This window comes from Apteryx rowi, unplaced genomic scaffold (assembly GCF_003343035.1).
Source record: "Apteryx rowi isolate R43461 unplaced genomic scaffold, aptRow1 scaffold_61, whole genome shotgun sequence".
Classification (NCBI taxonomy): domain Eukaryota; kingdom Metazoa; phylum Chordata; class Aves; order Apterygiformes; family Apterygidae; genus Apteryx; species Apteryx rowi.
Window position 1 is genome coordinate 1,406,332 of NW_020450883.1, and position 19,728 is coordinate 1,426,059.

Genomic DNA, 19,728 nt, shown 5'->3' on the forward strand with positions numbered 1-19,728 from the left:
GCAGTTTATTTTTATGACACCTGCTGTCAAAATGTGCCAGACTTTCAAGGATTTTTAGTCATCCCCTCTCTATCTAAAAGGTTTTATATACGGGCTACCTTTAATGACTCCTGAGGACAATGTTATGCAATCATAAGACATATGATACTTACCTTGATATAACTACGATTAATCATACATGATCCAATATATGGCATTTGCCATAAAAGAACAGGTTATAGAAGGATTCATAGAAGGAATATTAAAAAAGACTAGAGAATACCCAAGACCAGAAAATGTTCTGAAGAGACAATTGTTTGCTAAATACAGTCAAATTTCCTATAATCTCTGGAGGAAATTCCTTTCTGGAGATGTGTAGACATTATCTGTATTAGGTCAAATTTTCAAATGGATGACCATCTTTTTGCAGCCACAAATATGACTAAAATCTATGAAGTCTTGTTTCAAATACTTGAGCACATGTAGCTGTATAAATCACAAGTGAAAAATACAGTGATTTTTATATATCGTTCTTATATCACCTCATGTCTGTGACAACGAATGCTAGTTCCCAGCCTTCTAAATGCTTAACTATTTTCAGTTAGTGACACGAAATGCAGTAAGTAGTATAGTAAGCAGTAGTTTATAAACTGGCATCTAGTCTAGAGGCTCACATTATGTGAGTGAAGGATATTTAAGAATAGTATATATTGTCATTTTTTGAAAAGAGATATGAAGATATAAAGATAATTACATGCCAGTTTATACAGGTCAATTATATAAAAAAACCAAGATCTTCTCATAGTTCCTATATTTTCATGAGATATTAAATATCATAAATCCACCCTGAAACCTATGATTAAAGGCAAACCTTTATTTCTTGTTAGATGCTCAAAAACCCCTGCAGGTTACCAACAAATTATATCTCCTTGTAACCAAAATAAAGAGAAGCACAGAACAGGAAGATGTTTTAGTCTCCCATGAGAGCAGTTTTGTTTTTAAGATTCCACATTTACATATTTTAAGCATGTATTTCTACAACCAGCTACTCTTCCCAAAAGCAGACCCATTCAGACAGCTAGGGACTTGTGCTAACAGACCAAATGCGTCACACACAACTTTCTCAGGTGCCACTCTGAGAAACACTAATTGATATTCTGAGCTTTTGAAAACTTACCACTCAATGATGTTGCTCAGATGGTAGTTGGAGAGAGAAATATATGAACAAATGAAATGACAGCTCTCCTAGGTCAATGCAAATTCATTTCCCTTGTATAATAAATGCTCTGCATTCCAGGAAACCTGAGTTACCTTACAGTTGGCAAGAATCATGGAGAAAAACTCCCCAAATTGTCTCACTCTTGATATGTTTCTTTTGGATTGTGAAGAAAAAATAACAAGTAGCACACATGAGTATGTTAGATTGGTCTTCATAAGGTTTTAAAGACTTCTTCACTAATTTAGCAGACGGTCTTTACTTGTGCCAATTCCCAGAAACTCTATGAATCTGCACTTAAACAAAACACTCTGCAGTTTCAAACTTCTCCTTAGAGCACTTCTTGCACTTCTTTTGATTGTAGAAATGACAAAGAAAGCAGTGTGTAACTTTTAAAGATATGTACAGTTACACATTTTTCTATAAATGTAAAAAGAACAGTTTCACAGATCAGTACAGCTGATAGGAAAGACTAGCAATATAAATACTCACCCATATTACCTACATCCTACTTCTTCATATTGCAATTCAAGCAGTTTTTATCAGCCAAGCAAGTGCTGGCCAAGTGAGAAATAAGAAGGTTTGACAGTGGAAATGTCCTTACAGTTTAGAATATGGTTCTCTTTCCTATCACGTATTAATGAATTAATGTTCTAGCACTGTGCTTATAACTGGATATGACATTTTTCAGACGAAAAATTGAAAGTTTTGATGGTTCCTACAGACCACAACTACTGTCAAATTCAAACCCAGTTAAAAGCTTGCACTTTCAACTGGAATGAGCAGTTTTCATTTCTCCTCTTCATCTTTTGTGTTATTATTTATATGTTTATTCTTTGCATAAGCAAACTTAGAAAGGATTAGTTACTGATGTGCTGTATCACAGGTGTTATTTTCTAGTTGGCAGGTTTATCCAGAGGTTGTGAAGATCACACCACTGCATCAAAACACATCAATATGCACTAAAGTTTTCATCACGAGGAGGGAGGGGCTGACACACCACATTTATGGAGGCATTTGGCTCCACTGGACTCCTGACAAAATCCTCTTTGGAACGTTTTATCCAGCAAAATATTTTACTACCTCAGTGTGCCCAAAACAATCCAACTTTGCTAATTATAAATAGGCTGTGTAGTTACCAGACTACCTTCTTCAGTTTCACACTACAAATGCAACCAACTCTGCAAATGTTTTAACTTCCTTTCTCTGCTCCCAACCCCACCTACTATTCAGCTCTGAACTCCAACAACAAACAATACTATAGCAAGAAACTACAATGTCTTTACTGCATTGTTTCGCCTTCTCTTCTGCTGTCACACAGACTGCTCAGTATGGTACAGACAGACCACTGGGAAGCCAAGCAGTTTGAATCCTCACTGATATGCCACAGGAACATCAACTTGCTGAAATAAATGCAGGGCACATAGAAAATCAAGCCCAGAAAGCTTAAAAAGAAAGCTTAAGAAAAAAAAAAAGTTGTTATTTTTTAAGTAATGGATGAGATGGACAGATGTATTTAGGTTGTACTTTATGCATGACAGGAAAACAATATGGTAGAAGTCAGTATTCCATTTTAATAAGAGGTCACATAAAACATGATTCTCATGGGTGCTAAATGCATACTTTCTCTCTGTTTTCTCTGATGCCATGACTGGCACTGAAACCCTTTACACAGGCTTTCGTATTTTTCTTTTCATTGTGAAGTGGTCAAAATATGTGTTACTATTTAAAACTGTGACTTTGAAATACTCATATATTCTTATATTCAGTTGCTTAACTCTATAGCATAAGGAAGAATCACTTTTATTTCAGCAGTAACTCTGCAAAAATGAACATACCCTGCGTCTTTGCCAGTAACTATACAATGAAAAGGTTTCATATAACTAGATACATGACAGGCAATCGACATTCAAGTTGTACTACAATTATCTAGAAGTGATATTACTGTGACAATGATTAAAGGATTAAACTCTTCATTTTCTGAACAGGGGCTTCTTTGGTTGTCCGATTGGTCTATTTTTTAAAATTATTAGAAGAGTTTTGTTGACTGACTCACAAAGTTTCCCTGCCAATCATTTTTTTTTGCCATTGTCTTCTATCACTCACCAATCTCAGACTGCATTTCACCACACAGCTAAAAGATTATAATGGTGAAACACACGTAAACTCTTTTTGATCCTGAAGGACTAAGTTGCACATTGTGGTGATGATAGAACCCTGTTTGTGCTTTTTGTTTTTTGTCATTTCAGCATCCTTTAACCAAAGACATGACGCAAACCACACAACTGATAAACCATCTCTGCTTTATCTGCTCTTTGCTGTATTGGTTGCCAAGCAAAGGCTGTTTTTCGTATGTCTTGGAAAAAAATACAGTGTAAAAACACCACCAACAAGCTGAGGCAACTGGAATTCAATTAATTTCTTTTACCCTGAGATCCCAAAGCATGCAAGGAAGGAGGCAGTTCTCTCTGCCTGCAAACATGCTAATGTTGAATTCACAGGCCCAGTTCTAAGTAGCGCTGTGTGAATCAAGTGACTGTTGGAGTCTATTATTAAGAACGTGTCTTACTGCATTGTATGTTCAGATCCATATTCTACTTGCAAAAAATTATTCCTATCTGCTTTTTGTGAAAGATGATAATGCAGCTAATCAGGATCAGTTCACAAATTAACTCTACAGTGGTTATCACTTTCTTGCCTTGTTTGCATCTTTTGGCTTTACTCTCAAACTTATTTTTTTATTAAAAATTCTGTCATTTCAGTTAGTAACAGATACTGTTCTGTTTACCAGCTGAAAACCAAAGCGATCCATTAAACAAGTATGCTTACTAGGAAATTGTTATTGCTTCAAATATTGTCATTTATTCTATTACAACATTTGTTTTCAATTTCTAAAAACATGGCTATGTCAGTCCCACAAGCTGAAATATGCTTAATGTCCTGTGATGAGATACAGCTACGATTCACAGAAAGAAAAATTAAGAGGCATAAGAGGGCCATTCCACATTACAATCACTGTATAGATGTGTTAAAGGTTGGATTTTGTGATTAATTTGTAGCTGTTTAAATGATGATCCTTTACTGATACTTCAGTGATCTGGCAAAGGAAGGCAGTGAAACTGCCAGTTCTCGCAGATCATTTAATTCAAAGCAAAGACAGTAAAATATGGACCAAAAATCATTTAGGACATTTTTGACTCACATCAAGGGAAAATTTGATTGAATATTACAGTTTCAGATAGAATGAAACTTGCAGGTATGAACTGAAAGTATATAAATTTGGTTGTGACATAGGAAATGTATAAAAAAATCTGGATTTTACTGAGAAACTTCATATGCTTAATTAGACATCAATTCTATATAAATTCTACAGTCATTCTGACAAGGGCACTATTTAGTTTATTTCTGCCCTTATCCTGTTAGGAAATTAGGACACAGTTGAAAATTGCCCTTCTGTCTAGCAAGCAGCACAAAAGCTACGAAACCATTAAATATCCTTTTGAGGGCATAAATTGGACTGAAGTAGCATAAAGGCTTCGAGCAAAGAAGTAAATTTCATTCTATAAGAGCTATTGAAAAACTTCAAGAATTCTGGTATCTGCATATGAGGACCTTTCAGAAATGGTTTGAAAGTGCACACTGATTTCCTTTTTTTTTTTTTTTTTTCCTTCAGTGTGGTTATGGCATAATACTGTATGACACATTTTTAGGTATAATGGTTCACCAGTGCAAATGTGTCAAAGAACACTTTTAAGAAAAATTCCTACACGCAAAGCACACAAATGAACCTTTAAATAAATATAATTACTGCAAAAACAAACAAACAAATAAAACTGTGGCCACAATGTTTTCATCATGTGTATGTTATGCATAGAGGCACCCTATTTGTCACTGAAGGCCTATAAGCCTTCTTAAATTGAACAAGGGAGGAAAAAAAACCCATAAAACAGATACAGATTTCGTTATAGACGGATAAAGCTCAGTCTAGAGATCAGCAGAGTTTTCACAGATAACTGGCCACTACCCTAAGTTCTTCAAGCATAATTGCCCAGATTTAAGCACAATTTTTTGTAGTATGAGATTGCAGAAATTTAATAATGCTCAGGAAGTAAATCTGTTCCTTATCCAATCCTGAGCTCAGCTCTGGAGAGATCAAGGAAAAAAAGCTGTCTTATCAGATTTTATCATGAACGCAAATAAACCAACAAACTTGCAAATGCTAAATCTTACAGAATCAAACTCATAACAATTTCTCTAACAAATCCCTGAGTACAGGGAATAATTGTTTATTAAAACAATTTTAAAAGCTGAGTTTTCCACACAAGGCAGATACGCAGTATAAGGAATGTTCACCATAAAAAACAAGTTTTAAGAGACGCTTCTCATAAGGACATTCCATTCCAACAGTTCAAATCCTCTTACCACACTACATTTATATTCAGGTCTGTCATGAGCCAGAACTCTACAAAACTACAGAAAGACTCCAGCATAGCTCCAAAGCAAAATAGGAATGAAGCTGCGGAAGGGCATAATATAAAGAGTAACTCCACTAGCTGATGGCTGAGTAATATCAGAGATAATTTACATGTTACCAGTGGAGAAAGTTGTACCATCTTGTACCATGTAAGCAAAAGATATTATATGATTAATAAGTAGTTCATTATGTTAGACTTTGTTGGCATTTGGATAGGTGCTCTAGGAAGACACCATCCTAGACCTGTCCTGGGTGAGAAGCTTAATCTCAGTCTCTAAATTTGGTCTTGTGGTGCCAGGCACTTACAGAAAGCAGAAGCATTTCCCCCCACCATCTACAAATCAAGCCATCCAGACCTCTTCCTCTTCATCAACATCTCTAAGCCCTCAGGCAACTAACACTAGGTAATAACTAGTGTTAATAACTATGCCATTGAACAGGGAAAGCAATATTTTTGATCCTTGTGTTTTCTTCCTTGAAAGAGGTAGAACATCACAGAGTGCTTTTGCCCACTTCTTCCTCAAATAACAGATCATAGGTGAAAAAGACCTCTTATGTTCTGCTTGCAAGAGGGAATATAGCAGAAATTACATAGTATGACAACTGAAAAGTTCATTGACCCTTTTTGATATGACTTCTTTTTCTTATCTTTGTTTTCTTTCAGAGTTGATTGTTGATTTTATAGAGCAATATATGCCTTAATCCTGCTTTTCATAGAGGATTTTTACATATACACCTTACTGTAAATCACATCACTTGATTTCTTCAGTTACTCAGAAATATAAAGAAACTAGAATAAACTCTGTTTCTCTCTACTGTTTTATCTGTGCAGAAGGATTTGCAGTGAATTTTTGTTTCAAAACTAATCCAGTTCTCAAATATTCTCCTTCCTATTTTCCTACTGCTCTAAATACAACAATATTCAGTGTACTGCATTCTCTATTTAGCATGAAAGAATAGCTATACTAAAAATATTTTCTCTGTGAGATTTGGTGAATTTCATCATATATTTTACATTCTTTGTAGTGCACAATACATTTCTGAAGCATTCATGTGATTATGCTTTCCATTAAAGAATGAAAGATCTAAAATCTACTAAAATTTACTTTAGGAAAAGAAAGTATTTTGAAGTTGATTTTAAAAACACATCTCAGAGTGACTAGTTACCTTCAACTAAAGACAAATCTATGCATGAACATCTGTAGTAAATACAGAAAATGATACTTATGATTAATTTATGAGAGGAAGTACACTGTGCTCCAATCAGCAATAAGTAAAAGTGAAGATTACAGCACAGGGAAGAAGTCAGTGTGACAGAAATTATGCTGCTTGCTGATAACAACTATTCCCTTGCTTTCTTTGCATTTCAGATTTCTTTGCACTCTCAGAGTGGAATGCTTTGAAGGGTTCCTTGGTTCTTTTCACATATTTCTGTGCTTTGATTAGATTTTTATGTGGACTTCACTGGCAAGACTATGCTGTCCCTTCTTTCTGTACCTTTCCCATGCCACATGAGGCAAGGCTCACCTTTCTGTGGGAAATAGGAAGGTGAACTGATGCTATCTAAAACTGAATTAAAGCAAATGGGAAGGGATGTATTCTGAAGAACTTATCAGTGGGATGACCTTGAAACTTCTTGTTGAACATTGCGGTGCTTCAGAGCATCAGAGTCCTTCTGGACCCATTCCTGATTCAATGTGTTCATGTATCCATTGTGGTCTATAGCTGTTTCTTCTTAATACCAGCTGGCCTCATGATCCCTGTGTTTCAAGGCAGGCTACTACCATTTGTTATGCTTGTGTTTTGAACTGAGAGAAGAACAGTGATGAAGTCTCAGATAGTCATCAGAACATAATATTTCATCATGTAAGCACAAAACAAAAGACTACATAGTTTCGGGTCTCCATGGGCTGTCTTGGCTATGTATTCGGCACCAATCACAATTCAAACTCCTAAATGAATTCAGCTCTATCCACCTACAGATCTCTTTTTTCTTTTTCTACTTTGAAAACTTGGAAAGAATCAGAAATTAGTCCTCAACCTTGAAGCTGATGCAACTGTAGTAGCAAACCTACTGTTTTGGCTCTCCATCTCAGGATGTCTCTTCCTTGTTCATTGAAAATGGGACAAATGACTGATGTATTTAAGAACATTGAATTCACATGAACAGAAATCAGAGCAGTGCTTCAGAGGATGAAAAAAACGTGATTTTGCTACCCTGAACTTGGTTTAAACTGAAACAATTGGAATACCATAATGATGTGGTGAGATGTTACACAACAGAAAACAGAGAGGAGAGAGCATGCAAAACTATGAATCTTCTCTGATGAGTTCACACCAAGGCTGTTGCCAGGCTTACCTGTTTTCTTAGCCCAACTGCTGAAAACAATAAATACTATTTTGAATATCTCCATCAATAGTCCATCAACAGCTGAAGGGCTTGGTTACTGGTACAACCATTGTTGTTTTTCTTTAATGTCAGTTGTCTTAATACCAGCATGAATTTTGTGTAGCATCCTGTAAGTGTATGTGAATTTTGTGTAGCAACCTGAAAATCAGGTTGTGAATGGTTAATACAACTAAGCATTTAACATATCTTTATCATAATCCGTGATTTAGAGGGTGGACAATCTTCTTGCTTACTTTGCAGGATTTTGAACTTTATGAGCCAATACAGTGGGCAAGTTATAATGAAAATCCTGGGGGTTTTGGTATAGTAGTTTCAAAATAGCTGTAAAATGAGCTTGGGTAGCATTACGGTATTTTTTAAACAGTTTAAAACCATTTTTAAAAATCAGGTGACAGGAAAATTCAAACATCACAATGCAGGATTTACTTGGAACAGCAGTCATTGACAAAATCTGACAATAAGTGATGAGACCGTGAAGTAATTTTATAAAAGTATGAAAAACGAAGAAAGATAAATGTTCAGGGCAATAGAATACTGATTGGAAAGCCTCCACGAAAAGATAACAGAACTATTTTTAAAGCTCCATTTTACTTCCAGAGACACAGGAAAATGATTTAAAAAGAGGCTTTCATGCTGATTACTTTAGATCAAAATACAGCCTGTTCAAATGTAGCCAAAAATGTTGTGCAGCCAAGTTGATGCAAAGTGTTCCAGTGCACTATGTGTCCATGGATATTCCGGAATATACTGTAGGTACAGCTGGGAAATCTCAGAGATACCCCTTGTCCAGAATTCAGCTATTGGGTTATAAAAATATTTTCACATTTCCTGCAGATGGCTAGATTCTTTTCTTCACTAGTAATTTTAATTCAGAATTCATTATGGACAGCTGCTGGCTCTGATAGAACCTAATTGCTCTTTTACTAGACTCAGCTGCAAGCAGTCAGATTTCCTTTTCCTTTACAGAGTATATTATATATAAACATGGGCGGGGAGAAAAATAACCAATTAACTAAATACATATGGATAAAATGACTCCCTAAGAGCTCTGATCAAATAATGTATCAAACTACAGCTTAGGTCAAAGGAAATTACAGGCCTTGTAGGACATGATAATATATGTATGGAAATAATTATCAGCACCAACATATTTGTAATTTGAGATAACACATGGAAAAGGCATTGCCTCAGTTCAAAGAATCTTACACAAATTACTACATTTTAATAAGGGGCAGGTTCTTTCACTGAGTGAGAGGTCATCAGTCTCCAGAAGACCTACTCAACGGTAACCATTCATCAGCTGAAACCAAGGCAGGCCTCTCTGTACCTTCACTGGACAGCTTAGCAAGAAAACCTGGCGTAATTCTGGAACTATTTTCATGCTTTATCTCTTGTAAAAAAACTGACTAAAGGAACAGCTACTGTTGCTGAGGCTACAGAAAAAGGGTACAACACAAATGGAAGAGCAGAGACGGGCAGCAAAAATAACTAGAGATGTGAAGGAGCCCTTGCCTTCGCCTTCCAGGTTAGAATAGCTTGTTTTAGACAAAGGATGAACATGAGGCAAAGATGATAGACATGTATAAAACAAGAAACAGCATGAAAGTATGTCTCTTTTTCTCCCTTTACCCAAAGACTACAATGCAGTATTTAGTGAAATGAAAATACAGGTGTTTAAAGTAAAAATAAACAGATATCTTCTAAGATGGCCTGTTAAACTACTTGACAGAGGATAATACTAAGACAAGAAAGAAAAGGAGAAGATCAGAAAATTTGGTTTTGTTCTTTAAAATGTGTATACAATCACAAATATGAAAAATAAAATTTCCATGGGTTTCTGTAGGTAATTAAAGAAATAAGAGGGGGAAAGAATAGAAATCCTCACAAAGCAGGCCTAAATCAGGCACCAGCTGCTTGCTGCTAGGAGGAAACCTTATCGAAATATTGTCTGTTATTGGAGTTTTTATATTTTCCTCTAAAAGTTCTGGCATTCACCATTGTCAGGGACAGGACACTGGCCCAGACAGATCTCTAATCCTATCTACTAGTGGCATTTACTATGCTCCTTTACAGATCTAGAAAATTCTAACTTCTGCCAGAAACAAAAACTTGCCTTATGCAGTCATAGCAGCTCTTTCAGGATTTCAAAAGATAATCCAGCCCTGAGTTACAGCACTGTTGGTATAATCCCTGAATCACAGGCTAAGTGACAAGCAAAGATGGCTTTATAACATAGGACCAATTTCATCAAAAGGACCACAAGTAGATATTTTTCATTATTTGAACCTGCATGAAGAAATACTTTTCTTACTTGTTATTTGTATGCTTCTGAATTTTAATAATGGTTCCTGTGATACTTACTGACTGTTCGTGCTTATAAACAACTATAGCACATACTGCACACAGAATACATACAATCCAGTTTTTATGAAAGGCTAGTTTCTTGTGAAGAACTGTTTTTTAACTTAAAATGAAACTTGAGAATGGATCAGCCTCAGTTTGCTGGTGTTTCTTGTCTCAGGAAGGATTTCTGGATCATGCCTAGGAAACAGCATCTTATTCATGTTTTTCCACTCAAACGAAATATCGAGGTACCCTAGCCACTCTTTAAGGGTATTACACACTGCCATAATTACTACTTTATGGTAATCCTTCTCATACTCATACTTCTGGATCTTTATTATGTGAGAACCTAACTTAAAGCACCCAAACTAGGGACCAAAGTTTTTAAGACCTAGACTATCCATAATTTAAAAAAGGATCAGTAGGGGGAGGTAACTGGCATCTCTGGAATTGTCTGGCATCATCTTTGGAATTTATTTATGCTCCTAAGAAATGACACTCAAATATGAAATGGAGAAAAAAATTTTCAGCATTCTTGCTGGGATCCCTCATTGGATCCATCAGCATATAGACCACATGCATAACACAGTAATTTGGTGAAAACTCGTATGTTCACCATAAAATGGGGGGGGGCTTCAAACTTGAAGCTTTTGGAATCTAAAATTTCACAATCTTGAAAGCTTTCAGGGTAGGAATATGAAGGAAAGTGCCAACTCCTGTCCCTAGGTGAGGCAGTCATTACACAGGTGATTATGAAATAATAACTTGCTATGCAGACGACCTCTCACCAGCGTGCTTTTGGGACACCTGTCCCCATTTCTGCCAGCAAGCATTTATCAACCTTTCTTCTAGGCTCCTTTTCATTCTCCAGTAGATTCCACAATCCCAATAACTTATATGATGATAGAAAAAAATACAAAAATTTCTAAATGAAGGGAGTTGTATGTGTGTGATTCCTAACAGTGCTGACCAGAGAGTGATTGTGATCATTTGAACTAAGAAATCATGATGGAAAGAAAGGTTCAGTTCCTAAAACAGAGATTAGACTCCCACAGTATCAAACTCTGTAAGCCTTGGGACACTTTGGGAAAGGTACACGGAGAAATTAAGTTCCTCCAAAGTATTCTGCACTTGTCAGCATCATGGTGTGGTCAGAGTAACTGAGACTGTCAAGACAAATGGAAGAAAATGAAAAGTATGGATGTGAACTGATTGCTGTATATTTATATTAAGGGGAAAATAACTTATGTTACAATTACATTCACTAAGAATAAAGCATCTTAAACTGGGTTACCAGCTACCTCTCTACCTAATACACTCCTTTAAGAAAGGAATCTAAGAACAGCCTGTGCCTGCAACCCTTCGCTTTTTATGTGTGAACTAAGCCTGTGAGAAAAAAGTTGTCTTCCTAAGATATATGGTGACTTACTGCTAAAAGCTGGAGGAGAAATATACATACAGTGTGTTTGTATATGGACTTTACCCAATATAGTCTGATATGCAGTAGCATCCCAATGGCTACTGAAAGAGGAAGTGTGGGGAAGCACAGAAAGTTTAGAATATTTGGGGTGTTAAAATATTTGTGATATAAACATGCTTTTACTACCTTTTCCTCTTCAGAGCTTTCAGCTATCCAGGGGGTGGTGTAAGATCCTGAGCTGTTCTCAGGGTAGGGAGAAGGAAGGGATGAGGAAGCTTTTATCATTTTTCGATCTTCTCTGAGAGATTTCTGAATATGTATGGGATGGGAGGTATTTTCCCCCCAGCATGAAAAAGGGTAGGCAGTCATCAGAAACCTACTCTTCACCAGGATTAGAAATTAAGCACTTGTGTGGCACGTGGCAATAGCAGTAGTGAGGCTAAAAAGATATAGGGGCGAAGTGAAACAATCCCTGTATCTCATTCTTGGGGAATTCTGACCTTGAACAAAACTTAGATAAGTATTCTGCTTTAAGGTATACAAGGCCATACTGCACTTTGTTAATTTTTGAAAATTAAACTGCGCTAAATGGTTGTGTTAGTACGTTAAGACAGGGAGTTACTTAAAACAGTCCCTTGTATTTTTCCAAACAATCCAAGTATTTCTGTTTGCAATACCAGTATTTTCAGTAAACACCAAAACTTCACAAAGTTAAGTGTCTTAAGGATATGCCCTATGATGCTGATATTAAAAAGAAAAAGGTATTGAAACATGTGGGATTGCACTTACATGTTAAGCTTTTATGTAGTGTTACTGAAGCAACTACTAAAGTATCTGTGATGTTTTAAACATAGTGGTATAAAGCTCCAAACATCCTCCAGTGCTATTTTATTGTGATCTGATTAGCACCTGTTTGTCTGTACTAATCCAACTTCAAACAAAAACGTGTGCTTTCTCCACTGTCATTAGACCACATGTTACAGCCTCACCAATGCAGACTCCTAGGGTTTAAGCCTGCATTTTTTTTTTCAGTTAAAGAAAACCTTTTTTCTAGAACAGCTCTGCAAATTAAGGCAAGTCATGTGGAGACAGCAGCTGTGCTGTGGTATTACTGAACTACTGCGCAAAGGGACTGAAAGGATACAGGCTTAAAACATAACAATCTGTAACTGAAAAAGCATCTACCCGTGCCAAGCATTTCTACCACCACTGAAAAAAGTTTCAGACAAGTTACTCCTAATGAGCCACATTGAGACTTGAACACACATGACAAAAGGTATCTACAAACAAGATGGGATTGCCAGATTTCTTTTGTCCTATTAGTTCTTGCTGGGTCCAGCCTTACCTTTGAGTTAGCTGCTTTCCTCCACTATTTTCACTGTCCAAATCTCACACTGAAATAATGATACCGCTGGCTTTGACAGAATGTAACTCAAGCAAAGATCATAGAATATTGCAGTTTATTAAGAACATATGCCTAATTTAATTTCTGACTGATTCGGGCTTTGCTAAATTATCTTTCCTCTCTGTGAATGTAAATAAAAGAGTATAGATTTTTTCCTTGAAAGAAGAGCACAGTGGCATTATGCATTTATACTACCACTACACATTTTTTAATGCAGGTAGTCCTACCAGCATAACTGATATTCTAAATACGAAATCTGCATTTAGATTAGGCCTTGATGTTAATTTGGGTGCTTCTACCTAATCTTTTCAGCAATGACCTATGTATTCTCCTTAAAACAAAATGTAGTTTTAATTATCTTTTAATTATCTTTTCCTCTTAAAAATCTACTACCTTTTCTGCGTAAGCAAAAGCCTTGACTGTTACATATGACTTTTTTCAATGTTTTTGACATCTGTATTAGATTCAAATTCAACATTACACAGGCAGTCAAACTGTTAATTATCAAAATATAGATGTGCGAATGACATGCAAAGATGTCTCTTGCATGGACAATAATTACAAATAACTAATGAGGCTATCATATATGCTAATCATATATTTTTGCATTTCTTTTTGCTCTCATTACACAAAACTTCTTATCAAGAGTTGCACTTCCATTTGTTAGACCTGTATTTATCAGAACACGTTTTGTTAAGTCAAGTAATTTTGAATGGTAATTTTTATTTTGTATTTACAGCTAATTTCATCATTTAAGACTTTTTACTGGTCACCGTTCTATAAAGAAAATGCATTCAAATGTTTACAGTGTGAGTCTTCAGCTGTTACCTGTCTTTACCTCAGATTTTCTCCACTAATAAACACACTGTAAATTATTAAATAAATTATTCAGACATACAACTAGTATTTCCTAGGAACAGGATATTAAACTGGTTTATCAGTCACTGAGGCATTGATTCAAACAGGTCTTGGCTCACATTCTTGAAGTGAATCTTCAACTACAGGATGTATAGCCACATCCTCAAACAAAAAAAGCTGGAAAAATCTGTTAATCTCTTAAAATAAAGAAGCAGTGGACTGAAAGATAACTGTAGGTCAATATTACGGTGGATATGAAGAACAGGGTAAGGAAAAGCTTGGAATAAAACCTTTCAGTTACAAAACCCACATATAAAAACAGAATAAATACTGTGTTACTCTCCAAGGGTCAAAATGTAGATATGTGGGCCTGTTATTTATTCCTTATTCAAGCAGGCTGCTTTTACTCAGAGTTGACCTGAGTCAAAAGTGAAAAGAAGCTCAGCTGTTGAGCAATAAGAAACTCTGAATTAAATTCACAGACGTTTTATGAAAAAGTAAGTCTTCTCTGTTTTTAGTTGCCCAATAGCTTTTATTTTCAATTTTTCTGTGTTAAAAGCTCTGCAGGAAAATACTTCCACAGCTTCTTCCTAGCTACTATTTCTTTTTACCAAACGTATTTTGAAAGGTAAAAACCCCTGAATTTATACTTCTATAATATGTCATTATTATGTTTTCCTGAGCTCTGGCAGTTTGTTAGGTACTGAAGGAAACATAAAGTAAGGTATTATTGCTGTCACAAATGTCTTATATTCTCCTATGTATTCCACATTCCTAATGGGTAGTAAACTCAGATTATTCCTTCTGTTGTCATCAGTGCGACATCTTGGAAAAGCACTTCGTGGTATAGGCAAAGCATACAAGATTTGGCCTTGTGCTATATTGACTTGCTCTGGTGGGGGAAGTTTGGAATATTTTTAATATTTGAATGATGGTAGTAGATAAGCTTTAATGAAAAGAGGAGGACCTGAACACAAAATGGGAGACTTTGATAGATAAGATCTAGAAAAAAGGAAAATAGGGATGTTTAAATGGCTGCAGAGACAGAAAGAAATGAAAACTGAGAGGTTTGTCAAGAACTGAAAAACTATCTCAACAGGGAAGGGTGACTACTGGAATGTGCCTGGAAGGCAGTGAAAGGTAATGAATGACAAAAAATGGCAGAAGAATGCTGCTGTTAGAATGACAAACTTTCTTCAGAAAAATGTTCCTAAATACTTAGGAACACATTTCATACTGAAAATATCATGTAGAACAAAGAAAATAAAAGGTAGAACCACAAAGCCGTAGTTGGAACTATGGTACATGGTTCAGCAATATGGTAAAAACCAGTGCAATGTGTGTGAAGAACTGCAGGACAGAACTGTGGAAGTGAAGGACAGAAACAGAATACAACTAGAGGAAACCACAGAATAAAGAGCACTTCAGACACAGGGGTGAGCAAATTGAAAAATGTAGAGATTACTAAGAATGAGAGGCAAAGGAAAGAATGGAATGGAGAAATTTACAAAGTGAGCCATAGAGAAGAGGGTAAATAAAAATCTGAAAGCAGATTGTAAGAAAAAAATGAAAGCATGTGATACTTGCTTATTGTTTAACCATAAGATGAAAATTTTGCTCAGAGTGAACTGAAATGTTTGGGCACCTTCTGTACTTTTATTCCAAACTAAAAGGGAATGTTTTTCATGCATTTGAATTAATGCATATCTATTAGTCTAGAAAAAAGGAGCTGTGCTGATGCTTTGCCAGTGTCCTTCTTCTATTTTTTACTTTTTTTACCAATTTAGTAATGTCAAATCCAAAAAGACGAAGGAGTACAGATCTCAATATACAATGTTCCTATAATGTGCCTGAAAAACAAAAGCTGAAAGGAGACACCCTCATTAACACTACCAGTGTAAGAAAGGCTTTAGCAAACTCTTCCTGGTGATCTGTTAAGTAGACAGTCAGCACATTAATACTGGCAAATTAACAAGTACATTCATAAACTTTGGACTCACTGCAGCACTGGCTGCTACATGCCCAACCACAGTAAAATTTTTAAAGGAGTACAGAGTTATGATGCAAATTTGCAAGTAAACTGGTTTCATTATTTCTTCTCCTCATAGACAAATTGTTGACAATGGGATTTAAAAGGCTGGCTGGGAAAATGGAATATGTGGAAGTCTGCTTTGTAATGGATGGATTGTTTGAAATGTCTAAATTCTTTATGTCTCAAGAAGCCATATATAAGGCAAAGAGCTTCAACAAATTTACTAGCAGGTTATACATATTGTAGAATATGGGTAAAGAAATTAATATGAAATTGGGAAAAAAAATCTCTTAAGAAGCACGGAATCACACTAACTAAACCTGATTACCATTTTCACTGAAATTTGCATGCAGAACCAATGACAAAGAGAAAAGAATGACCTTGCAATCCATCAATACCACTGAATGACAATGAGTTTTGTATTTTATTTCATCTTTCCCAGTGACTTGCTGTGTGACTCTTAACAATTTAATTTGTCTATTTTTGCTTTGAGAGAATTAAGGTAATTATACCAGCTTATCAACCTTCCCGGAATGGTCTGAGGAGTCATTTCTCTGATTAATTTTGCTTTTAATTTTGGGCATAACATCTTTGTTGCCGAGCACCTTTGGAGATATGCTATATATGTATCAAGCTGACAAAATTATAGCATCATATACTGCCATTCTGTATTAAAAGATACTGAAATATTTCTAAGAACTCATAATTACAGGTACAAGAACATCCAGCAAACTGTAGAAATAGTATCTATATTATTACTGATAATTATTCCACCTTCCTAATCCTGGTGCTTCAATATACATTAAATGTCTATCTTCTGTGTTCTCTAATATCTTCTGAACAGTCTGTGCCTTTCAGCATTTAACTCCTGCTTATTTTATTTTCCTGTTGATTTTCTTTACCTGTCCTATTTACAAGAGCTTCTTTTTATCACTTTAGAAAAGTTCACATAACTGGCTTCTGTGGCTGGCCAGAACTGAGGAGGAGGGGGACTGGTATACTATAATCCTCATGGTTCCTATTCCTCAATTAGTGGCTGACAAAAACAAGGCTGTTTTTTCAAATATGTTTAGCATTTGTATCGTCAGTGAACAGGGAAAAGCCCTTAGCCTTACTGATTAAGTATCCCAAAATGAAGTCCACAAAAATCAGTGGTCTTACCAATTTCCTTTGAAAGGGGCAGCACAGAAAGCTATGTAAGCTATAGCAACATAGTTCTGAAAGGAAGGGATGGTGGGGGGGGTCTCACCGATTTCTACCAGAATAGGCAGATATGCGCTGGTGCTGTTCTTACCAGTGTGGTTTGCTCCTCTCCAGGTTTTTCAAAAAATTCTCGTCTTTTCCTCATTATTTTCCTCATTCTCAGAAGCTTAATAATAAAAGGAGCTGCTGTTGTTCTCTCTGGGGTTTATTAATTCTGCTCTTGTGATGCCCAGAGAAGTTTGCTAGATACAGCATGAAGCACTCATTTCTCAGGAATAGAGCTTAGCCTGTTACCTGGGTATCTCTTTTGCAATTCCACCTCTCCACAGTCTTAAACTTAAGGTTTAACCTTGAATATGGATTGAAGTTTCTACCTACTGCCAGTAAAAGTTCCCATTTATCTTTCTTAAATTTCATGCTCTTTACTTTAATGAACAATATAAAAATATTTCAAAGATATTTTATCACTCAAAACACAATTTATTCAATGTGCACACTCTTAAAACAGAATCCTCCTCCTTTTTCATGAAGGCTTCTGAATGTCATAGATAAATCTATGTGCTCCTTGACGACCAGTGTCATCCTCTCTCCTTGCAGACCTTTAGATATTCTAAAATGAATTCCTTTTGCACAGACCAAAGGAAAAATATTGAGTCCATCCAACTTGGCAGTGCCATAGTGAGGTCCCTAGTTTGCAAAGCAACCATCTTTCTTTCTGACCTACTCAAAAGCCAGAGACATAAAGTCTCTTTGATAGCACAACCACAGTGAAATCTCATTACAGCAGAAGCTCCAAACTCTGAAAGAAGACAATGTTTTTGTCCGCTAAGATAATCTTAATGTAAGATAGTTTTATATGCTTTGAAAGAAATTCTGGGCTTACCTGCAATGTACAACCATAGGTCCAGCATCAGGTGGGTTACAGGTTTTGACTCGCCGCAGGAAAGCTAAGAACGGTGTAGGGTGTTCGGGAACACCGTGGTCAGGCCAGGCAGTGAACTGAAATTGCCTCACTTCCCTTTTCTCACTTGAACCATTCTGTGAAATTAAAAAAACTTCATGAAACAACTGTGATTTGATGTAATATTGACACTTTTGAATGAAATGACGAAAGAAGCATATAAACCAGAAAGAATACTTAAACCACATTGGAACCACAAAGAAACTCAGCTCTGGCTGTTGGGGGAAATACTTCTTATATTCTAAATTGCAGGTTTTATAGTTCAAACAGCATAAGGACTTTAGCTATATTGCACAGTAATGCATCACAACAAGTGCCAGTGCCCCAGCTAATTTTTCATTTTTAAAAATACACTCTGATAGCAGAAAAACTGTTTCGTTCTTCAGTGCTGCCAGCAGGATCAAGATTTAAGTAAATCCCTAATAGACCTGATTTCATAAAAAACAGCCTTATGTTGAAAAGAGAAAGAGAGAGAAAAAGAACGAAAGAGAGAGAAAGAGAGAGGAAAGAAGGGGAGGAAGGAGGAAGAAAGCATGCAAAGAAGCAAGGAAGAAGGAAAAAAGAAAGAAAATGACGTACCTTGTAAAGTGCAAATGTACGAACACAGTATGTTGCCAATTCAACAGTGTCTAAGAGGGTCACTTGGATTAGCCCGTAAGTTTCTGTGCCTCTGCTTGGCCAGTACTGATCACACTTCACCTGCAGTGAAAAAAAAAGTAATTATTTCATATATTAATACTACTATTTGTTACAAACCTGAATGAATATCACTGCAGGCTTTTAAAGTACCTGGAGCTATGATATTCAACAAAGTTCCAATACAAGCACACAACACAGGAAATTTATTTTACTATCCACACAGATGGCTTTCATGACTGTAGCCCTACAAGATCTTATTCTATAAGAGATAATTGTAAATTCAGTGGGCAGACAGTCAGAAAATGCCCATAAGTATCTATAGCTAAAGAAAAATGAATTTATACCAGATAAAGATATGACCCAAGCCTGCAGTAACTCCTCTTTTACATTCCAGAATTTAATAACAACACTAATCCAGTAATGCTTGATATACAAGTTTTTGAATATTTGTCATATTTCATCTATTTTGAACATTTCGCATTAGTCTTAGACCATAGAAGCTGGTGTTCTGATGCTAATAGGAACCACACTTAGTATGTATAGAAATATGTCTCAGTGAAACATTGAATTTATTTGGTAAGAAATAATTTTAGTAAACAGATAAATCAAATAGCACCAGAAACTACCAAGTGTATTGTGAGAATATATAATTTCCTTCTCAGTTCAATGTTATGAAACATATAGGGAAATTGTGTTCACAGGCATTTAAAAAACATGGTTTGATAGGGAGAGTTCATCAAATTTTAAAAGACACAGGACATTTATTTCAGAGAAATCTCCATTTCAAA

General features: G+C 35.9%; 1 protein-coding gene across 1 annotated transcript in view; it reads right to left on the minus strand.

The window, feature by feature from the left end:
- PTPRD (protein tyrosine phosphatase, receptor type D) overlaps positions 1-19,728 on the minus strand; it is a 283,005-nt gene that overhangs the window by 16,243 nt on the left and 247,034 nt on the right. Inside the window, exons 29-30 of the mRNA XM_026083567.1 lie at positions 18,881-19,000; positions 18,224-18,378 (exon numbers count right to left, since the gene is read on the minus strand). Of these exons, the coding sequence (XP_025939352.1) occupies positions 18,224-18,378; positions 18,881-19,000 (275 nt within the window). The remainder of the gene's footprint in view (positions 1-18,223; positions 18,379-18,880; positions 19,001-19,728) is intronic.